At 40.2% G+C, this 21,825-nt stretch overlaps 1 protein-coding gene across 2 annotated transcripts in view; it reads left to right on the forward strand.

The window, feature by feature from the left end:
- lrp5 (low density lipoprotein receptor-related protein 5) overlaps window positions 1–21,825 on the forward strand; it is a 180,160-nt gene that overhangs the window by 136,900 nt on the left and 21,435 nt on the right. For both annotated transcript variants that reach the window (XM_052029526.1, XM_052029527.1), the window contains exons 8-13: window positions 12,664–12,880; window positions 14,577–14,866; window positions 15,735–15,961; window positions 19,002–19,186; window positions 19,895–20,218; window positions 21,457–21,659. In XM_052029526.1, the coding sequence (XP_051885486.1) occupies window positions 12,664–12,880; window positions 14,577–14,866; window positions 15,735–15,961; window positions 19,002–19,186; window positions 19,895–20,218; window positions 21,457–21,659 (1,446 nt within the window). The remainder of the gene's footprint in view (window positions 1–12,663; window positions 12,881–14,576; window positions 14,867–15,734; window positions 15,962–19,001; window positions 19,187–19,894; window positions 20,219–21,456; window positions 21,660–21,825) is intronic.

Genomic DNA, 21,825 nt, shown 5'->3' on the forward strand with positions numbered 1-21,825 from the left:
CGGTCCCTCATATGGTCGTTGCAATGGCGCCCGAGGTGTGCCCCTGCGAACGAAAACAAACTTACAGTCCCGTAGTTCCTTGGGCTGGCAGGATGGGGCTTGACCGTGCCATGAGGTGGGAATCGGGGCCAAGGCGCCAAGCTTCTCGCGCAGTCTTTGTAGGACTGCTGGGGGTTGTTCCCCTTGGTCCCGAAGGGCAGGTATGAAATCCCCGGGGACAACTAGTGGCGCCCCGTATACAAGCTCAGCTGACGAAGTGCGGAGGTCTTCTTTGGGGGCAGTGCGTATGCCGAGCAGGACCCAAGGCAGCTCGTCAACCCAGTTAGGACCCTTCAGGCGGGCCATCAAGGCCGATTTTAGATGGCGGTGAAAACGTTCCACCAACCCGTTTGATTGAGGATGGTGGGCCGTGGTGGTGTGCAGCTGCATCCCTAGCAGGTTCGCTAATGCAGCCCAGAGACTGGAAGTGAATTGGGTGCCTCTGTCTGAAGTGATGTGGGCCGGAACGCCAAAACGTGAGACCCAAGTTGTGAGCAGCGCTCGGGCGCAGGAATCAGTTGTGATGTCAGTCAGGGGGGTTGCCTCAGGCCACCTCGTGAACCGGTCCACAATAGTAAGGAGGTACCGGGCTCCTCTTGAAACCGGCAGAGGGCCCACGAGGTCGACGTGTATGTGGTCGAACCTCCTACGGGTAGGCTCGAACTGCTGTGGTGGGACCTTGGTGTGTCGCTGGATTTTTGACGTCTGGCAGTGCGGACAAGTCCTGGCCCACTCACTGACCTGTTTGCGCAGGCCATGCCAGACAAACTTGCTGGCGACCAGTCGGACAGTAGATCTGATGGACGGGTGCGCCAACCCATGTACCGAGTCAAAAACGCGTTTCCGCCAGGCTGCAGGGACTATAGGGCGGGGCTGACCAGTCGCAACGTCGCAAAGTAGCGTCCGCTGACCTGGACCAACCAAGAAATCTCGGAGCTGTAGACCCGAGACTGCAGTTCTGTAGCTGGGCAGTTCATCGTCGGCTTGCTGTGCGTCAGCCAGGGCCGTGTAGTCGACACCCAAGGATAGGTTGTGGATGGTTGGTCTGGAAAGTGCATCAGCAACAACATTATCCTTTTCGGAGACATGTTGGACGTCAGTTGTGAACTTGGAAATGTAGGATAATTGTCTCTGCTGACGAGCTGACCAGGGGTCGGAGACTTTGGAGAAGGCAAAGGACAGAGGCTTATGATCGGTGAAAGCGGTGAAAGGCCTGCCTTCTAGAAAGTATCGGAAATGCCGGACCGCCAGATACAGCGCTAGAAGTTCCCGATCAAAAGCGCTGTACTTCAGTTCGGGCGGTCTAAGGTGTTTGCTGAAAAATGCCAAGGGTTGCCAGCGGCCTTCGAGTAGCTGTTCCAGTACCCCACCCACCGCGGTGTTGGACGCGTCTACCGTGAGGGCAGTCGGGGTCACCAATGTAGCGGTTGCTACCGCGGAATAAAACAAGACTCACTCGGAGGATTGCCAAACAGAACTGGTTTATTTTCCTGCCTTGCGCGGGCCCTTTAAGGGAGAAAACTCCCGCCCAAAAAACCGGCAATGACGTAAGTCCTACGTCATCAGGACTTTCCCGCACGCGGGTTCTCCCCGTCGCTCGGAAAGACGAGGCCCGCTGCCATCTTGGGCCTCGTCGCTCCGACACCGCGCGACCCGACTGCCGAGCCGGTTCGCCCGACTAGACGGTGAGTCGCCACACTGTTATGTTTCTCTAAATGCAAGGGTGACTGCTCAAAAACAATTTGATTGGCTTTTTGATAGTGAAGTGAGAGAAGATACTATATAAAGGCAAATTTGTCCTTCAATAATATAGAAATGACCTGAGTAACCAATCCTGACTTTTTCACTGTGTGACTTTTTTTTACGGCATTCGTTTTTCAGAAAAGAACCAGTGTTCAATAAAATATGTTGGATACATTTGTGTATATGTTGCTGTATGTAAATAACTTATCTTCAGGTAACTTGACTTTAATATCTCCTTTCATCAGGGAACCAAGTTAGTGGCTATAAAGATCTCAAAAAATACTTAAAGTAACTTCATTTACCTTTTTTATTGTAACCTAATGATTTTTTTCAAAAGTCCAAAGTTTAGTTGAAAGTCTACTTTGCATCTGACTGATGATATCATTTGAGCCAGTCACTTACAAGTATCGTTCATTGTTGCAATTTAAATGTGATGCTTAAGGTGTAGAGTAAGTGAGGACACTCACAACCCATCTGAAGAAAGTCTGTGTTTTCCATAATTCAGAGCACTGCTGTAAAATGCCTCTGAACTACTCACTGCATTAAAAGCACTTTATAAATGCAAATTATCATGTTGGTAATCTGAGGAGTTTTAGTTGGACACGTTGTCTGCAGCCGAGTTTCCTTGATGTGTGTTTTGAACCTAAATGGATGTGGTTGAAAAAACATGTGGGAAGGATTCTTTTAAAGAAAGCAGCTGGTATGCCTGGCTAAATGTAAAGCCACAGGAAAAAGGAGTCAAATGTTGAGAATATCACAATGTAGATATACTTTTTTTTTACTGTGTAGGCTACTGCATCTTTTCTGCTCTTATGGCTGTCACAACACAGATGCTAGTAGTGTGGCGGACTAACTTTTGTGGTCATTCTAAGTTAAACAAAATTATACTTCTGCTCTCATTGAGCCAAGACCCAGTTAAAGAGGGGGTGGCAGCTGGCAGCAATGTTAGCACAGCCACAAGAGATAAAGATATTTAGCTTTACTGGCTGCTGGCTCAGTCTTGGAATATACTTTTTATTCATTTTACATGCCTTTCCCAGATTTCATAGAATTTTTACCACATGGGGAAAAGACTGCAACAAGATTGAAGAATGTAGGTGTGAATAATTGTTTTTACTTCCTTCTAAGGACTACAGCTCACACTACCATATGGAATGGACACCTTGTGGTGTATTTTAGCACAATGTGTAGACCTCACTAAGTGCAGGTCCACAAGCAAGACTTTGGTAAATAAGGAACTTCATTGAGATGAGGGCAATAGTATAGCTTTATATTTAAGCAATTAAACAAATTAAATTATTCAGATGATTAAATGAATGGCAGGGCACTTGGTGTGTTGCAGCTACAGCATGTGGGAGATAATAGAAATCATTGTGATCCACAGTGAACATATCTCCAGCAAGAAATTTTAGTTCAGAGTTGATAAACTGGAAACCGAGATTCAGACACTGTGATGCATCAGGGAGAGGGAAAGTTACCTGGATACTTTGTTCCAAGAGGTAGTCATGCTACTTAGTTTAAGAACTACAGAACTTGTCAGCCAAGAGGGTCAGGAGGATGTAACTGTGACTAAGGCAGGTATAGAGATCAAGAAGTTAATGTTGGAGGAGTCTCAACTGTTGCTCTTTACCAACAAGGGCAAAGTTCTTGCAGCTTGTGTGGATAAGAGCAGAACTCACAGTGAGGATAAACAAATTGCCCACAGCACTGTAGTACAGATCAAGGGAATGGTAGGGCACAGTATAGTTTCTTAGATTCAAAAAGTTATACAACATGGAAACTAGCCCTTCGGTCTACTTGTCCATGCTGACCAAGGTATCTATCCGTGCTAATGCTATTTGCCTGCGTTTGGCCCATGTCCCACTTAACCTTTCCTATGTATGTACTTGTTCAATTGCAACTGTACCCACCTCTGCCACTTCCTCAGACAGGATGTTCCATATATCCACTATCCTCTCTGTGGAAAAACTTGACCCTCAAATCCCCTTTAAATCTTTCCCCTTTCACCTTAAACCTATGCCCTCTCATTTTAGACTCTCCTACCCTGGGGGAAAAGACTGTGAGTATCTATCCCATCTATGCCTCTCATAATGTTGTAAACTTCTAGAAGGTCACCTCTCCACCTTCTATACTCCAGGGAAAACAGTCCCAGTCTATCCAATCTCTCTTTATAACTCAAGCCCTCCAGTCCGGGCAACATTCTTGCGAATCTTTTCTGTACCCTTTCAAGCTTAACCACATGCTTCCTAATAGCATGTTGACCAGAACTGTACACAATACTCCAAATGCAACTAACCAACAATTTGTACAACTGTAACATGAAATCCCAACTCCTATACTCAGCATCTCAGCTGATGAAGGCAGGCGCACCATATGCCTCCTTCACAACTCTGTCTACCTGTGTCACCACTTTCAAGGAACAATGTACTTGTACCCCAAGGTCTCGCTGTTCGCTAACACTCCCCAGGGCTCCAGGTTCTGGGGACTTGTACGGTCCTTTGCAGTCAAGAGTCCTGAAAGCTATGTTGCCTGCCTAATGTTAGAGATCTCCTCAGGGTCAGTGATGAACTTGGAATGGGAGGGAAAAGATCTCATCATTGTCCAAGTGGGAAGCAATGACAAACGTAGAACAGAGATGTAGGTTTGGTTGTAAGAATTTGAGCAACCAGGATCCAAATTAGAAAGCAGACCTAGAAATGTAGTAATCTCTGGGTTACTTTCCAAATCACATGCAAACTGGCATAGGTCAATAAGATCAGAGGTTGAATGAGGGGTGCAAAGACTCGTGTGGGACAAGTGAGTTTCAATTCAAAGGGCACAGGTACCAGTTCCAGGGCAAGAAAGTGAAAAATTAAAAAACTGCAGATGCTGGAAATCAGAAATTAAAAAAAGACAGAAAATGATACAAAAGCTGAGCAAATCAAACAACACTTGTGACTTCTTTCCCATTTGTTGTGGTCTCTCACCTAAAACGTTATCTCTGGTTCTGTTTCCACAGATACTGACTGACAAGATGAGCGCTTTCCAGAATTTTTATATCTGGGGAAAGAAAGTTGTTCATGGGTCATTTGCAGGCTGTGAATTGTTTGCAGGGATCAATGCTGGGTCCCAGCTGTTTGTCATCTATATCAGTGATTTGATTGAGGGATGAGGGAATCAAATCAAATATATCTGAAATAAAGTCAGAAAATGCTGGAAGCACTCTGCAAGTCGGGTAGCATCTGTGGAAAGAGAAACAGTTCACATAATCAGGTTCAAGAGCCTTCATCAGAACTGGGAAAGAAAGAAAACAAGTTAGTTTTGAATGGCAGAGAAGACGGAGGGAATTAATGGCCTCCAGCTTCCATTTTTTATGTGTTCATGTTAAGCTCATTGAGCACTTGGACAATGTTGTTCGGTCAGCAGCAAGAATAAGTGCAATTTTAGTCCATGCTGAATATTGACTAATCTCCTGACAAACTTCCATTTGTATAATGTTTACATCTTAACTATTTTCACATTAACATAATCAAATTTGACATTGTTTTAGAAGAGTAAAGAGCAGTTAAAAAGGCAAAAATGTAGGACGGAATTCCATGGTTTGGGGGTCAAGCAGCTGAAGGCAAGGAAGGCAATAATAAAGCAGTTAATCAGAGAAAGAGGCCAAATACTGAGGCCTCTTAGTTGTCAAACTGGATGAGGTAGGGACGGGTGAGGATCAAGAAGGGTTTGACATCCAGGATGAGAACTTCAAAACTGAGGTTTTGCTTATTGAGACACCAAGGTAGGTCAACAACATGAGATTTTGGGTAAATGTGCCTTGATGCAAATTGTTGGCAGCAGAGTTTTGGATGAGCTAAAACAAATGAAAAGAGAACCTTGGGCTCCCAGCCAAGCACACTATGGAGTTTCAAAGACTGAAGGTAACAAAGGCATCACTGAATGTTTTAGCAGCAGGTGTGCTGAGGCAGACGCAGAATCTGTTAATGTTACAGACATGCTCAGAAGAAATTATAGATAGAACAGATGTAACACCACAGTTGTGAGAAGACTGGTTCAGTTTCGGACATTTGTTGTGGAGCTGGGTGTGTGTGTGTGTGTGTGTGAGAGAGAGAAAGGGACAGAGAGAACGAGGGATAAAAAAAACAGAATTTGGCTTTCCCAATATTTCATTCAGCCAAGTATCAGCTCATTCAGATGTTCAACAAGCAGGCTGGCAACTTAGGAAAGTTGGAGGGTCAAGAGAGGTGACAGCGAGTTAGAGCTGGGTGTGGAAGCCAGTGTAATGTTTTTGGATGATACTGAATAACTGCTATTGTGTTGCATTGTTGGCCCCACTAGCCAAATCACTGTAAACTGGCTGCATTCACCAACGAATCCAGGAACCTTTGCACTTTGCTGGCCTTTTTAGACTACATTTTAGAGAACCAGTTGTTGCTGTTGCCATCAGCCGTGTCAGACTTGTTTGCAGAGAGCTATTAGAACTAATACAACATCATGAATTCTGTAAACAAACTGTACAGAAAGGGAAGAAAAGGCCACGCAGACTGGGCAATTTTCCCACTGGAAGTAGTGTAAATGTTATTTGATCTGCAGACAAATTAAGTTAAGCAAATAATATTAATAATATATACAATGCATATTTGTTAATCAAGTATTTAAAATAATTTGGATTTGCTTTATTTTTATTTTAATTGATAATTCATTAACTTATAATAAGGTAAATTTTTTTGTGCTTGTTTCTACATTTGATAATTGCCCACCAGATCTTAATAAGCTCCAGGTATAATTTTATTTCCTTTCACTATCCTTAAATAAGACTCTTGTCTTTTTTCCCAGCCAATATACCTTAATCCCAATTCCAACACCCTTTGGCATCTTCACACCCTCTTGAATGAAGTTTTTCAAAAGTACAAACAAACTTAAACAGGAAAATATAGACCAACTAGCCAAGTGATTATTATGACTAACCTTCAGAGTTTGTTATATGGAGTGGAATTATTGAGAACTTTCTGAGCCCTAGAGTAATCAGAGAATCATATGAATTTTAAAGAAGAAAATAATGCTTGATAAATAAAGAAATAGACAAATAATGTTGCTGTTTATTATAATGTATGAATTTTCAGGTGATTTTTAACATGCCTCTTAAGGGCTAGTTATGAAATTTTGTATCTGCAACATTAAAAGAAATTAATAGAATAAATCAAAATACAGCAGATGAAGCAATATCAGTGGAGAGAGCCAGAATCAGGTTAATTATCACTGACCAATGTCCTGAAAAGGAGTTGACATTTCGGATCAATGACCCTTCATCAGAACAATTCCCTGTCCACAGATACTGCCTGACTTGCTGAGTAGTGCCAATGTTGTTCATTTCATTTCTGATTTTCACAGTATTTAGCTTTTGAAATTGGTAAATGTTGCCTGGTAGAAAACACTGAATAGTGGCAAGTAGAGCTTTTTGTGGAGAGCTGAGGGTAGATGACTATGCTGGAAGCTCCTTTTCACCAAACTTGTGATCTGGACATGGTGGCAAGAAGGTTAACTGGAAACTTACTCCTGATAGCAAAGTAACAAAATACAGTCTTTAAGAGAGAATACAGGAGTAAACAAGATTGTATGGAAAGTAAAATTGATGAAGACTGAATGAAGGGAAATGCAATCATTGTGAAGTGGCATATTTTTGCAAAAGAACGCTGTGAAAAAATTTGTAGAATCCATAACTGGATAGAACAGATCAATTTGAAGTTGCATTTACATTGATTGCTGGGAATGCAAATAGAGAAGACCACAAAATGGCAAGTGGCAATAATTTGCTGCCTAAAAATATATGCAATTTATGAAACATAGAAATAAATCATTATTGCTAAATCTTTAATGAGACTTTGTATTTGGCCACACTTGCAACAGAAATACTGGTAACACCTGGTCTCCTTATTAAATGAAAGATACGGAAAGTAGTGGAAGAATGTAGTGAAAGTTCACTGGCATGTTAACAGAAAAGAAAAAAGTTAGGAGAATTGGAACTCTGAATCATTTTAACTGGGATGTGAAAGTTTGAGAGGATCAGGTAGAAATTTTCAAAATTCAAATTGATTTTGAAAAGGAAAAGAATAAAGATTTTTTATTGTTAGTTTTGAAATCAATGACAAATCTAGGCTGAAAATTATTTCTCAAGGGAGGTTGAAGAAAAATCTTCACATACAATATAGTTGAACTTGGAAGTCATAATTTGGTTTTAACTCCTTTTTTGATTAATTAAACAGATAGTGCTGGCGTCCAATTGGATTTCCTGCAAGTATCATGTAGTTATCCAAAAATACTTTAGAAATTGTAGTATGGTGGTTCGTACCCAGAATCATGTGCTAAAACGGGACTTGTGTGGTTCCAGATGTGACCTGACCAAGTTTAGCTCAGTTGGAAACACTTTGCTGTGCAGCAGTCATGGAGGAGTGTCAGCTCTTTAAGGCACACTCTCTGTGGCAACAAGTCAGCAACAAAACACCATGTGAGGGAGAGGGAGAGAACTCCAGTTTTCTTTCTGGAGAGAAGTCCTGGTGGCTGAGACCAGGAAGGAGGTCTGGTGTTCTAAGGGTTCAAGAGACCTGTTAGGGTCACCATTCAAAAGGTGTGGTGGGAAGTAGCAACAATTGTCTTCTTCTGGTTTGAGAATCCTCATACCGTGGAGAAATTCGAGATGAAATTTTAAGATCTCACAATGTATATCAAAGTGAGCTTCAGACAGACAGAAGTACTGTTGTTTCATTCTATCACTTACTCAGACACATACTCACACCCACACAAACTGTTGTTTCATTCACACCTCATAGAGTGAGAGGGGGTTAAATTTATTTGGAAAGGTTTTTGGGAAAATGTAGAAGAATAGCACAGATATTAGATCAGATTGAAAGCATAAGAAATTGAAACAGGATTAGGCCCTGCAGCATAAACATTTCTGTTCTTGAGTAAGGTTGGTTATGATCTTCTGCATCACTTCAATTTTCCCACCCAAGCCCCAGTTCCCTTGATTTCCTTATTGTTCAAACACTTATCCGTCTTAATTCTGAATCTACTCAAAAAGCTGAGCATCCTCGGCCCTCTGGGATAGGGAATTTCAAACATTCACAGCTCTTTTGAACATAAAAAAATAAGTCCTCCTCATCTCAATCCCAAATGACTGACCCTTTTCCTTGAGGCCATGAATCTTAAGTTTTAGAACCTGAAGCCAGGGGAAACAGCCTATCCAAAACAACTTTTATTGAATCCTTACAAGCAGAGTGGGCTGACAGACCTCCTTCAGATTTATAATTTTATGGTTCTGGCAATAAAAATATGTTAGGAAAATCTGTTGCCTTTCTTTGTTTCAATTTTTGATTACCACAGAAAATGGAAGAGCTTGCATTTATACTCTGCTCTGCACTACTTCAGAACATCTCAAAGTCTTTTACAGCATTGAAGGGCTTTCTAAAATATGTTAGCTGCTGTAAGAAAACCTGCAGACAATTGGTGCACACCAGGATCCCACAAACAAAGTAAACTACATGTTTCCAGCATTTTCTGTTTTTATTTCAGATCCCTAGCATCTGCACTTTGTTTTAATTTTTACTCCCATAATGCTGTTGGGAAGGAAATTAAAGGTTTCAGATCCGGATGGCTAAGTGGTGATTTATTTCCATATCAGGATAATGTGTGCACCAAGCTTCATGAGTGTTGTGGGGCTGCACTCATCCAAGCAAGCAGAGTGCATTCCATCATGACTGGTTGTATGACTGTCTGGTATGGAGGCTCCAATGCACAGGATCGAAAGAGGTTGCAGAGGGTTGTAGATTCAGCCAGCTTCACCATGGCACAACCCTCAGGCTCCTGCATTTTCTCCCCGATGGTAGTAACGTGAAGAGGGCATGTCCAGGGTGGTGAGGGTACTTAATGATGGATGCCGCCTTCTTGAGGTACCGCCTCTTGAAAATGTCCTTGATGGTGGAGAGGGTTGTGCCGTGGTGAAGCTGGCTGAATCTACAACCCTCTGCAACCTCTTTCGATCCTGTGCATTGGATCCTCCATACCAGACAGTCATACAACCAGTCAGAATGCTCTCCATTGTACATCTGTAGAAATTTGCAAGAGTCATTGGTGACATACCAAATCTCCTCAAACTCCTAATGAAGTAGAGCCGCTGGCATGCCTTCTTCGTAATAGCATCAATGTGTTGGGCCCAAGATAGATCCTCTGAGATGTTGATGCCCAGGAACTTGAAGCTGCTCACCCCTTCCACCACCCTTTCATCAATGAAGACTGATGTGTGTTCTCCTGACTTCCCCTTCCTGAAGTCCACAATCAATTCCTTGGTCTTGCTGATGTTGAGTGTGAGGTTGTTGTTGCGACACCATTCAACCAGCCTATCTCACCGATCTATCTCATTCCTGCATGCCTCGTCATCGCCATCTGAGATTCTGCCAACAACATCAGTAAATTTCTAGATTGCGTTTGAGCTGTTCCTAGCCACACAGACATGAGTGTAGAGAGAGTAGAGCAGAGGGCTAAGCACACACCTTTGAGGTGCGCCTGTGTTGATTGTCAGTGAGGAGTAGATGTTACTACCGATCTGCACTGAGTGTGGCCTCCCGATAAGGAAGTCAAGGATCCAGAGGGAGATACAGAGGCCCAAGTTTTGAAGCTTGTTGATTAGTACTGAGGAGATGATGGTGTTGAACGCCAAGCTGTAATCAATAAACAGCAGCCTGATGTATGTTTTACTGTTTTTTCTGACTTTTTCCTGACTTTGGGATGTCAGGAAGTGAATCATCAGCACTGGATACCGTGCCTCTAAACTAGTGTTATCGGCCTAGTATTTATGTCACTGGTTCAGTTAAGCCTCTGGTCAAGGATGACTCCCAGGATGTGGTGACTTAGTGATGGTAGTGCGAATGTCAAGGATAGATGATTAGGTTCTCTTTTGTTGGGTTGGCCATTGTCTGATGCATTCAAGGCATGAATGTTACTTGCCATCTCTCAGCCCTTGAATGTTTTCCAGGTTTTCTTCATGTAGATATGGACTGCTTCATTTTCTAAAGGATTGAACATTGAGAAATCATCAGCAGGTATCCCTATTTCTGACCCCGTGATGAAAAGAAGGTCATTAATGAAGCCCCTGAAGATGGTTGTGCTTAGGAACACCCGTGGCAGTACCCTGGGGTTGGGAACATTTACCTTCAACAACCACAACCATCTTCCTTTGTGCCACATGTTTTATGCCCACTGACTTCAGTTTTACCAGTGTTCCATGATGCCACACTCCACTCAGTGAAATATTGCCTTGAAGTCAAAAACAGTCACTCTCACATTAACTCTGCAGTTCAGCTCTTTAGTCCATATTTGGACAAGTTTTTGAGGTCTGGACATAAGTGGTCTTGGTGAAAACTCAAAGGGCATCAGTGAGCAGTTTTTTTCTTGGTTAACTGCTACTTGATAGCATTTTGATAACTTCTTCCGTTATTCTGCTGATGTTTGAGGAAAAAAAACTGATTGGGTGATAATTAAATGGATTGCAATTATCTGTTTTTTGTGAACAGCATATACCTGGGCAATTTTCTACTTTGTCAGATAGATGCCAGTATTGTAATGCTATTGGAACAGTTTGGATCAAGGCACAGCTAATTTTGGAGTTCAATTCCATAATACTATAGTGTGAATGTTGTCTGGTCCCATAGACTTTGTTGTATCTGGTGTGCCCAGCCATTTCTTGATATCATGTGGAGTGCATCAAATTGGCTAATGACTGGCTTCTGTGATGGTGAGGAACTCAGGAGGAAGCTGAGGTGAATCATCCATGAAGCACTTCTGCTCAAACATGATTAAAATTGCTTCAGCCTTATCTTTACTGCTCAGCACATTGAGGAGGAAAGTTTTCTCAGAACCACTTCCTCCCATTAGTTGTTCTGTTGTCCCCACCACTTAACACTTGCATATGACAGGACTGCAGGGCTTTCATCTGAGTTCTTGATTATGAGATTGTTTAGCTAGTATGTAGTCCTGGGGTTATTTGTTCGAATGTTTTGAGTAAAGCTTCAGTCCATGAACTGACTTTGAAATGTGATCTATCTGCAGAGCTGAGGCTAATGATTGATTAAGGTATAATGCTGGTTCTGACTAAGTTTTAATTCTTGCATATTCTTTGAGTATAAGTGAAATAGTATATTTGCTGAAGTAGGCAAAAAAGATCCTGAATAATTCGTTACATCTTGAGTGCATGACCATCAAGTAGCAGTTTATTATTGGTAGTCTACCCTTACTATTGCTAGACAAACATTTGTTAATTCAAAAATTAAACTGGCTCTTGTATGCTTTAGTTACCAAGTTGGACATACAGATCTATAGTTGATAGTCCTTGTTTAACATTTCTTTTTAATAGCATTTTCATTCTTTTAAATTCTGTTTTTTGATATATACTGTATATTCACAATAAAGTTAAAAATATTAAATTTTGTTTTGTTTCAAATGATCTGGGTTCACATGGTCTCAACAGAGAAGAATATGAAAACCATGTGCCGTAACTGAATTATGAATTAAGCATATTTTAATCCCTTGAGTGGTTGTGGTTTTAACTGTGGAAATTAAATTTGCTTCCTGTTTTCATCTTCCTTCCACAAACATTCTGAGCCAATTGTTTCCCCAGCTCAGTTGGGACTTGACATTGGATTGGTGCCCTGTAAGCAAAATGATATGAAGCATACCAAGCTCTGTATGGGCAGTAATAGGTCTTACCATATGAACTGATATTGAAAAATGACAGTTTGGAGCTGTTTTAAAATGTACACGTACCTTCTTGATATTTGGCATTCAGATCCTTCACACCAATCCTGTCTTTTTCTCTGACCTGGATATTTTTGTGTCTGCTTTCCACAGGTAATCAATGTAGATGGAACAGGCCGTAGAACACTTGTGGAAGATAAGCTTCCTCACATATTTGGGTTCACATTACTGGGTGATTACATCTACTGGACTGACTGGCAGCGACGGAGCATTGAACGTGTTCATAAGCACCGTGCAGAGAGGGAAATAATCATTGATCAGCTACCGGACCTAATGGGATTGAAGGCAACAAGGGTTACAAAAGCATTTGGTATGTTATCTTGGTGGATGAGCATTACTTGAGCTTATGGAAATATCATTCAGGATCCCTGCCTTTATTGTTGACTATTGACCACTTTTCCAAACTGCAATTTGCACTGGTTTGGTTCTCCTTTGCTGAAGCCATGACACATATTTCCATCGGGTGCCAAGTAATTTGTGGGTGATTATTCTTCACACATAAAGACAAGATAGTTTTAGTGGCTTCAGAGTTGAATATCTTGCCAATCCTTTATGTCTGCACCAGCATATGGAGAATAGTGAGCTGGAATATCCCTCATATTAGTCTCCCCTGGATACCAACAGTCATACATGAGACCTTCACCTTCCGTTGCTCCACCACTGCAATGGAATCTGGAATCGTCTTCCTAAATCACTCTGCCTCTTCCCTTCGAGATTCTACTTATGTCCCATCTCTTTGATTGAGTCAATGGACACCAGTCCCAGAATCAAAGTCAAAGTTGAGTTTATTGTCATATGCACAAGTACGTGTATGCACAGGTGCAATGAAAAACTTACTTGCAGCAGCATCACAGGCATATAGAATCATATAAGCAACGTTCACAAGAAAAACACAAACAAATAATACACAATTTTTACAAGAAAACACAAATGGAACAAAAAACAAAGTCCATTTTAATGCGAAGTGGTCATAGTGTTGCTAAATCTAGTGATTAGGGTTTTGCCGGTTGGTTTAAGAACTGAGTGGTTGAAGGGAAGTGGCTGTTCTTGAACCTGGTAATATGGGACTTCAGGCTTATGTCCCTCCTGCCCGATGGTAGCTGCAAAAAAATTAGATTGTGCTCATGTGAAGCACATTGCTAAATTACAGTTTCTACCTTATGGCAAGTTGCTGTTATGTTGTTCACAACCTCACTATATTGCCATTCTGTGAAGCAGTGCTGACTGCGAACACCAAGTATTCGTTGGGTATTGTAAGCTCACTTACTCTTTTCCATTGTTTGTAAATCTCTCTGATGAGAGAGACGCTTGGAAAAAAATTGGAATAACTTTTTAAAAAATATATATACTAAAAAAATTAATAGAATTTTATTTTAAGACCCATTCAACAAATGTAAATTGAAAACATTAATATTAGTGAAAATTGGCTTGTGTAAAGGCAAAGGGATGGATACTAGTTGTATCCAGCCCATCTCTCAGTAAGATTAGGGTCCACCCTTCTGCAGCGCTGACTTTAGGGACGAAGCAGGTGGTCAGGTGGGCCAGCATCTGATCTCTAGTGTTTTGCATACTACTGCACTGTAGTTTGCAGGTGCTAAAGTCCAAAATGCACTGACATACACTGCAGCTAGTCAGCCTTTATCTGTTGAATTGTTAGCTCACCACCTGCGTGGTCTGGCCCAATCTCTTGAGAAAGGTACTCAAAAGTACTTGACCCCTGTCGTAGTGCAGTTTACGGGTTCGTGACAGGAGAAGGAAATGGCTAATGCTGAAAGTCACCTCTCTGGGGTGTTCATTTTGCAGAGTATATTTATTACTGAGTGGACTTCACATATTCAGAGTGGTCTGCTGCTTCTCCTCTCAACACAAGAATATTGTTTACAGATATGCACTATCCCCACTGTGGAAGAACTGCAAAATTAAGTCTCAAGTTGCTCTATGTCCTTAGTAATATTTTTTGTTGTAGTGAATTCCTTAAATAATATTATTTTATATTACTGTTACAGGAACAAACCCGTGTTCAGAGAATAATGGTGGCTGCAGCCACCTATGTCTGTATGTGCCTCAGGGTCCACGGTGTGCCTGTCCAATGGGCCTGGAGTTAATAATGGACATGAAAACTTGCATTGTACCCGAAGCCTTCCTCTTGTTCTCCAGTAGGGCAGATATCCGTAGAATTTCCTTGGAAACCAACAACAATGATGTGGCAATTCCATTAACAGGAGTGAAGGAAGCGTCTGCTCTTGACTTTGATGTTTCTGATAACAGAATTTATTGGACAGACATTAGTTTGAAGGTAACAAGTAGTCATCTGTTCTGAAAATACATGAGAATTTTTTGTATATTAAGGAAAGGGTTTAGCTTTGAAATCTATCAGTGAAACCAAGAGCGAGATTAGACTTCTGCAGAGACTGCAAAGGCCTTGTGGATTGAATGGCCTATTTCTGCATTGTAATATTGAATGGGTATGTTTAAAAAAAACAGAAATATCATTATTAAAACTCTTTTGCATATGAGGTCATTTCTAATTAAATAAATTGTATGCACTCATACACAAAATAGATGCAGGTCACAATTGCCAGTAATAGTTAATTGAATTAATAAATTTGATTTGGGAGAATTTGGGACTGAATAGCTATTTCTTTTGGAAAGATTATGGTTTGGCAGAGGAACTCCCTGAAAATATAAACAATATTTTTTAATGTAGAAATTATGTCATTATTTTCCAGTTAGTTCAAATATTGTTTTGAAGAGAGCCTGTACAATCAACTAGACCAGTAAATCAAGTTTCAATGATTTATAGCATGTTTCTAATTGAGAATTTTGGCTATTCCATTGCATTTACATTGCATGAAGATAAATGTTTAATTTTTTTGGCAGTTTCATAATTCATATAAATTGATAAAATTTGAGAGGTTAAAATTTCCACTTTTAAATGCAGATCTTTGGAGAGAAAGTAAACAGTTTTTGAGTGTTGTTTAGTTAACAAGATGTTCCCCTTCTCGAGAAACATTTGGCTAATATTTTGTTTTCTATAGAAAATAAGCAAATATTTGAAGCTTTTGAATGGTGAATAATTAATTTCTTGTTGACTGCTTAACATGAAATGTTGATTGATAAGTATAAGGTATTTCATCGTTTTATATTGTTTTCTTCTCTTATAGACTATCAGTCGTGCTTTTATGAATGGAAGCTCTGTTGAACATGTGATTGAGTTTGGTCTCGATTACCCAGAAGGAATGGCAGTGGACTGGTTGTCAAAAAACCTTTACTGGGCAGACACGGGCACCAATCGAATTGAGGTGGCGCGGCTGGATGGGCAATATCGACAGGTCTTGGTATGGAAAGAGCTGGACAATCCTCGGGCTTTGGCTCTTGATCCTTCTGAAGGGTAAGGGAAAGCTAAGTATGTTATGTTATCACTTGTTCTAAAGGTTAAACTTTTGTTAGAAACTTAATTGTAGGCTTGAAGATAAATTATAATCCTTTGGTTTACAGAAATAACATTAGCTTGCAAGCATTGTAACATTTCAGATTTCTTGGGTTGTAATTTACAGCCTATTTTGTTTTCATATTAGTGCCTGTTGATGTAATTGAAGTTGATTTCTAATATTTATCTTACCAAATTAAGAATTATCAAGACCTTATGAATCCTGAAAGATTGAAAATAAAAACATAAAACATTAACAAACTTTATCAGTTTACACATGGGTGTTTTGTCCATTATAAACAAGTCGGTTTGTTTTGTGTTTCAGTGCATTGTTTAACATGAAATCTTGGGTGTCAGTACAGTAAGTAGTCAGTATGTTAACATCAACAGTAAAGTCATACAGCATGGAAACAGGCCCTACGGCCCAACCAGTCCATGCCAACCAAGATGCACATCTAAGCGAGTCCCATTTGCTTGCATTTGGCCCGTATCCCTCAAAGTTTTTCCTATCCGTATCTATAAAATGTAGCACAACTGGAGCTACAGGAAAACAATAATCCACTATTTGATTTTTTGGAAATCTCAATGGGTCAGTATCTGGTTCACCTCGTTTCCTGTGCTCCTTCTAAACTCACTGGGCCCCATTTCTTGTGCTCCCTTTAAACTCAACAAGGTTTCATTTCCCACAGTCCCTTTAAACTCACCCCAGCCCATTTTCTGCACTCCTTTTAAACTTAGCAAGGCCCGATTCCCACACTCCTTTTGTAATCACTAGGACCCCATTCCCACATCCTTTTTAGACTCACCAGGGCCAACATTCCTATACCTTTTAAATTCACTAGTGCGCTATTTCCCATGCTCCCTTTAAACTCACTAGGACCCTGAGTCCACTGCTTCCTTTAAGGCTCATCTGGTTCACTGACAAATCCATTATACGACTATGTAACATTTTTGAAAAAATAGTGTTAATATATTAATATCCAGTAGTACAGAAAATTTGCCAGTCCAGCACAACCAAAGTCCTGAGGATGCTGGATTATCGTGGTTTAGTGTTTATAATTAGTTGCGGTAGACTACAAAGATCAGCTGATTTCAAGTTTTGTGGGGAATCAAACTCAATGGTAGTTCATTGGGGGAATCAGCCTTTACAGCTATTTCTTGGCTGAACATCCAACATCTTAAAAACGATCTTGAATCTCAAGTTATTTGTGTATAGTGCAAGTTATCATTATCTGAAGCTGCATTCACAAAATTTGCAAACAATAAATCATATTGAATTTGATGCTTGATTTGGGATTTTTTGTGCTGCAAAAGGCAGTTCATTACATCATGCTTGATGCCTGTGTAGTTAATTACTCTTTCTAACCTTCTTAAGATTTGGTTGGGTCAAGATGACAACTGATCTCCTCAACAGTGGGAATGAGCATCTATTTAGAAGGAGAAGAACATACCTAACCTGTTATTAAATCCTGATTATTAACTGCTTTTGAAAATATTCTTTACGGAATGAGTTTGGGCAATCTGCTTTTTACGATGCAAGATGAATGAAACTGTTGCCAATCTGTCAATAATTTAACCTTTCAGATGACAGACTTAATTCAGTAATAACACTATTGCCAAATCAGAAAGAGGATCATGGGTGCACGCTCCTCCTCAGAGACTTGTGTATATAATTTTGATTGATACATCAATAAAGGAGGTAGCAATGTTGCCACCTTTCAGATGTGTTGGGCACTATCTCCATTCTAGGTGAAAGTAAAGGTTCTACCTTCCTTTTTGGAGAATGTGGGATTGTTTTCAAAGGTTAATGTAATCCCTTTACCGAAATAGAATATTGGTAATCGAGTCAAGTACATTTCTGTTCTGTATAGGACATTGCTGTGCTCAAGTGGCAGTCATGCCTCTCCATATTACAACAATGAAGTAAGTTGGAATATCTAAGGTTGTGTGAGGTGCTATACTAATCAAGGTTATGTATTGTGGAGGTCATGGCTGTCATGTGATTGTGGAGGTCGTGGCTCTCACGTGACAACACTGCCCCCACCTGGTCGGATGACAGCACTGCCCCTAACTGGTCGGAAGACACACCACTGTCAATCAAGGTCCGGCTCCACCCCACCCATCAAGTGCACACTTGATGATTGGTCTTTTAAGCACCTTTGTACTGGGCCATTGGTCCTTTTGAACTACCTGGGCTGGACCACCCCCAGCCTTCCAGCACTATAAAGAGTGCCGCATGTGCTTGGTTCTTTCTCTTTTTTTTGTCTCCGAGGGATGCTGAGGTAAGCTGTGCACTGCTTAAGGAAATTAGTTAGGATATCCCTCTAGCGTAGAGCTGTGCCTGCACTGAATCAAGGGGTGGCTGGTATCGTATTGACTGTTACTTGCTTTTATATACCCAGTTCGTTGTGTGTGTGCGTATCTTACCCTTGTTGTGATTCCTCCATGCTCGCTATCACCGGTGTGCGCACGCATGCGCGTGTGTGTGTGTGTGTGTGTGTGTTGCTCCCATTACCTTTTGCACATGTTTGTCTTTGTAAATAAATCATCTTAACTCCAAAGACTGTGTCCAGAGTCCTTGCCCTTCGAGATCTTTCAAACTTGTTTCACAGCAGGTTACTCCACCATTTTTAATCTAAAATGAAGCAGAACACTTCTTATAGATTCAACAGGAAGTGCTCTTCTCAGACTAAGCTTAAAGCAGCATATTGGTAACTTAATGTTCATACTGGGTGTCCAATGCCAAGACCTATAATTGCAAAGAGAAGATTCATCATCTTTCTGTGGCAAGTTGTATATAAATGGACTTATACTGGGTAAAAAAAATTGGAATATTCCAATGTTTTAACCCAATAACAGTCTGTACGCAACTTGCCGTAGAAAGATGAATTTTTGAATGTTTACTTCGCCAGGGTCAGTCTGTTACAATGATGCAGGATCATTTAAGAAATCTTTTTTGCTGCCTCCAAAGTACTTTGATATCTTTGTTTCCCTGCATTAGGTACATGTATTGGACTGAATGGGGTGGTAAGCCAAGAATTGTCCGCTCCCACATGGATGGCACAAATAGTGCTGCTCTGGTGGACAGAGTGGGGCGTGCCAATGGACTTACCATTGACTATGCAGAGAAAAGACTCTATTGGACTGACTTGGATACATCAATGATTGAATCTTCAAATATGCTAGGTAAGAGAAAATTCTAGACTTGGCCCTAAAATGTTTTGAGGTAATGTGAATTAGGGCTCTGCTCTGTTGTAATTATTTATCGTTTAAATAGGAACATATGTCTTTTTAAAAGGTTCTGTGAATTTTGGCATTAATGTGCTTCTTTCAGTTGTTTCTGAAATTTTGAACTCTGAAAACTGCTGCACGTTCTTAATTCCAAGTATTTTGCATACTATATTTTCTATTGAAGCCATCTGTTCAGAACAATATAATTTTAAGTTTGATATTCTTCCTTGTATGCTTGGCAGTTAAACCTTCTCTCATCATCCCAAATTTGAAGTCTCCAGCACTGATACTCAAAAGGAGGCCTCAGTCATTGGCCTGCTCACACCACTATTTAACAGGAAATAGCAGAATTCAGATACCAGCAAGGCATTTTGTTTTTCAGTCTCCATCTGTGGTCAGTTTCTTTGGATTAAGAGTTGATGAAACAGTCAGCTGCTTTCAGTGAATTTACTGCTCGAAATTGTTTTTTTTGTATTTTAAAAAATACTTAAGCTGTGGTTGTTGAGCCAATATAAGTTGGTGTTTAACCAAAGTCCACATCTTGAGCTTATCCAAGTCATGCTGACAATTTTGTGTTTGTCTCATGGCATCTGAAACATTTATGCATTCACGTAAATTGGTTGCAAAAGATAATAGTTGATTTTTTATTATTTGCAAATCAAGGACAACAACGTGAAATCATAGCTGATGATCTTCCTCACCCCTTTGGACTAACGCAATACCGGGATTACATCTATTGGACTGATTGGAATTTGCGCAGTATTGAGCGTGCTGACAAAATGAGTGGACAAAACCGAACACTTATTCAAGGACATTTGGACTATGTGATGGACATCTTAGTTTTTCATTCTTCACGCCAAGATGGCTGGAATGAATGTGTGCAAACCAATGGACACTGTTCTCATCTTTGCCTTGCTGTGCCAACTGGCTATAGGTGTGGATGTGCATCACATTATGTACTAGATGGCAATAACAGAACTTGCAGCTGTAAGTCTTTATTTTTATTCCTTCAAAATTATATTTATTGTATATGAATGCTAAGGCTATTAAAATTATTCTTTTGGCTTTTATGATCAATTATTGCCTATAAGCGATACAAGGGCTTTAATTGCAGAACAAGAGTAAATCAATAACAGTTCCCAATTTATAACCTAGAGTAGGTGCAAATGAAGCATAATGAAAGCACAATTAGCAAAAGTTAGTGAATATTAAACATATTCATACCAGCTGTAACTTTATAAAACTGCTTCAGTGAAATATTACTATGTTTTTCATTAGAATATTATTAATGCACATGTCACTGGGTTTGGACATTATCCTGCTGTGTCCCTGGCTGCAACTGAAATATAACATGATTCACTCTCGGCAATCTGCATCACTCAAATGTCAAAGAATTTGCTAACAATATGATGTTTAAGATGTTGTTTCAAAAGTGCACACCAAAATTCAAACTGTACATTTAAGGTATCACAATTCGCTGAACCAGCTGTTCACTACATCTACACTGGTCTCCAAACTTTCAGTGATTTTTTTTTGTCCTTGAACTTGAATTGTTTAGAAAGCAAACAATGCAGTGCCCAGCACAGGAACCAAGGAAGCTTTGTGAACATGGACTGCAATTATGTGTCGCCATAATTAATTATATTCAAGAATCTTTATTAAGCCATCGATCTGAATCAAGAAGTACACATCAGAATACCTAATTCAATGCCAGCACATATACAGAAAGAAGCAGAAAGATAGAAGGAACTGATGGAAAGAAACCTTTTCTTAACATTTTTGAATTCCACTCAGGATTATAATCTAAAGTGATGAGACTCTACAGCTGTAAAGGTTAACTTTCAGTGTCAGATGAGTTGTTTGAAAATAATTAAGATGTTTAGAAACATGGTTAGAAACTGACTTGTGCTTGAAAGGACAAACCCTGTTTTTTTTTCTGATGTGGAAATCTTTACAAATATTGAATGCAGATCTCTAAGTACAACAAAGCAGGAAATTGCTTGAATTCTATGCTTAACTGAGCACATGCAACCTCTAGAAGTTCTGTCTGATTTATTCTTCAGTAATAGTGAACACTGGTAACCTTGCTCTTATTTTTAAGTCAAGATCAACATTTTCAGTACTGTTTCAATGTCATTTCCTCTCACATTATAATTCAGTTTAGAAACATTTGGTCTTACAATTTTTAATCATAATGTTTGTTTAATTTGTCTCTACTATTTTAGCACCCATTAGTTTCTTGCTGTTCAGTCAGAAGACTGCAATTAGTCGCATGATCTTGGATGAGCAACAGAGTCCAGACATAATTTTGCCTGTACATGGTTTGCGAAATGTGAAAGCAGTAGATTATGATGCTGTTGACAAGTTGATTTACTGGATAGACGGACGCCAAAATATCATCAAAAGAGCTAGAGATGATGGTTCTCAGGCAAGTAGCTCAGCTATCTTTATGAAGAAGCCCTCACAATAGATTTATAGTTTATTTTTGATTAAACTGGTATTTTAACCCTCCCCACAAATGTTTCCTCACATTTTCTTCCCTCGGGTCCTGAAACATATGTACCTTCAACTATTGTGATGAAACTGGCCTGACA

The sequence above is a fragment of the Pristis pectinata genome, chromosome 14, assembly GCF_009764475.1.
Source record: "Pristis pectinata isolate sPriPec2 chromosome 14, sPriPec2.1.pri, whole genome shotgun sequence".
NCBI classification, from domain to species: Eukaryota; Metazoa; Chordata; class Chondrichthyes; order Rhinopristiformes; family Pristidae; genus Pristis; species Pristis pectinata.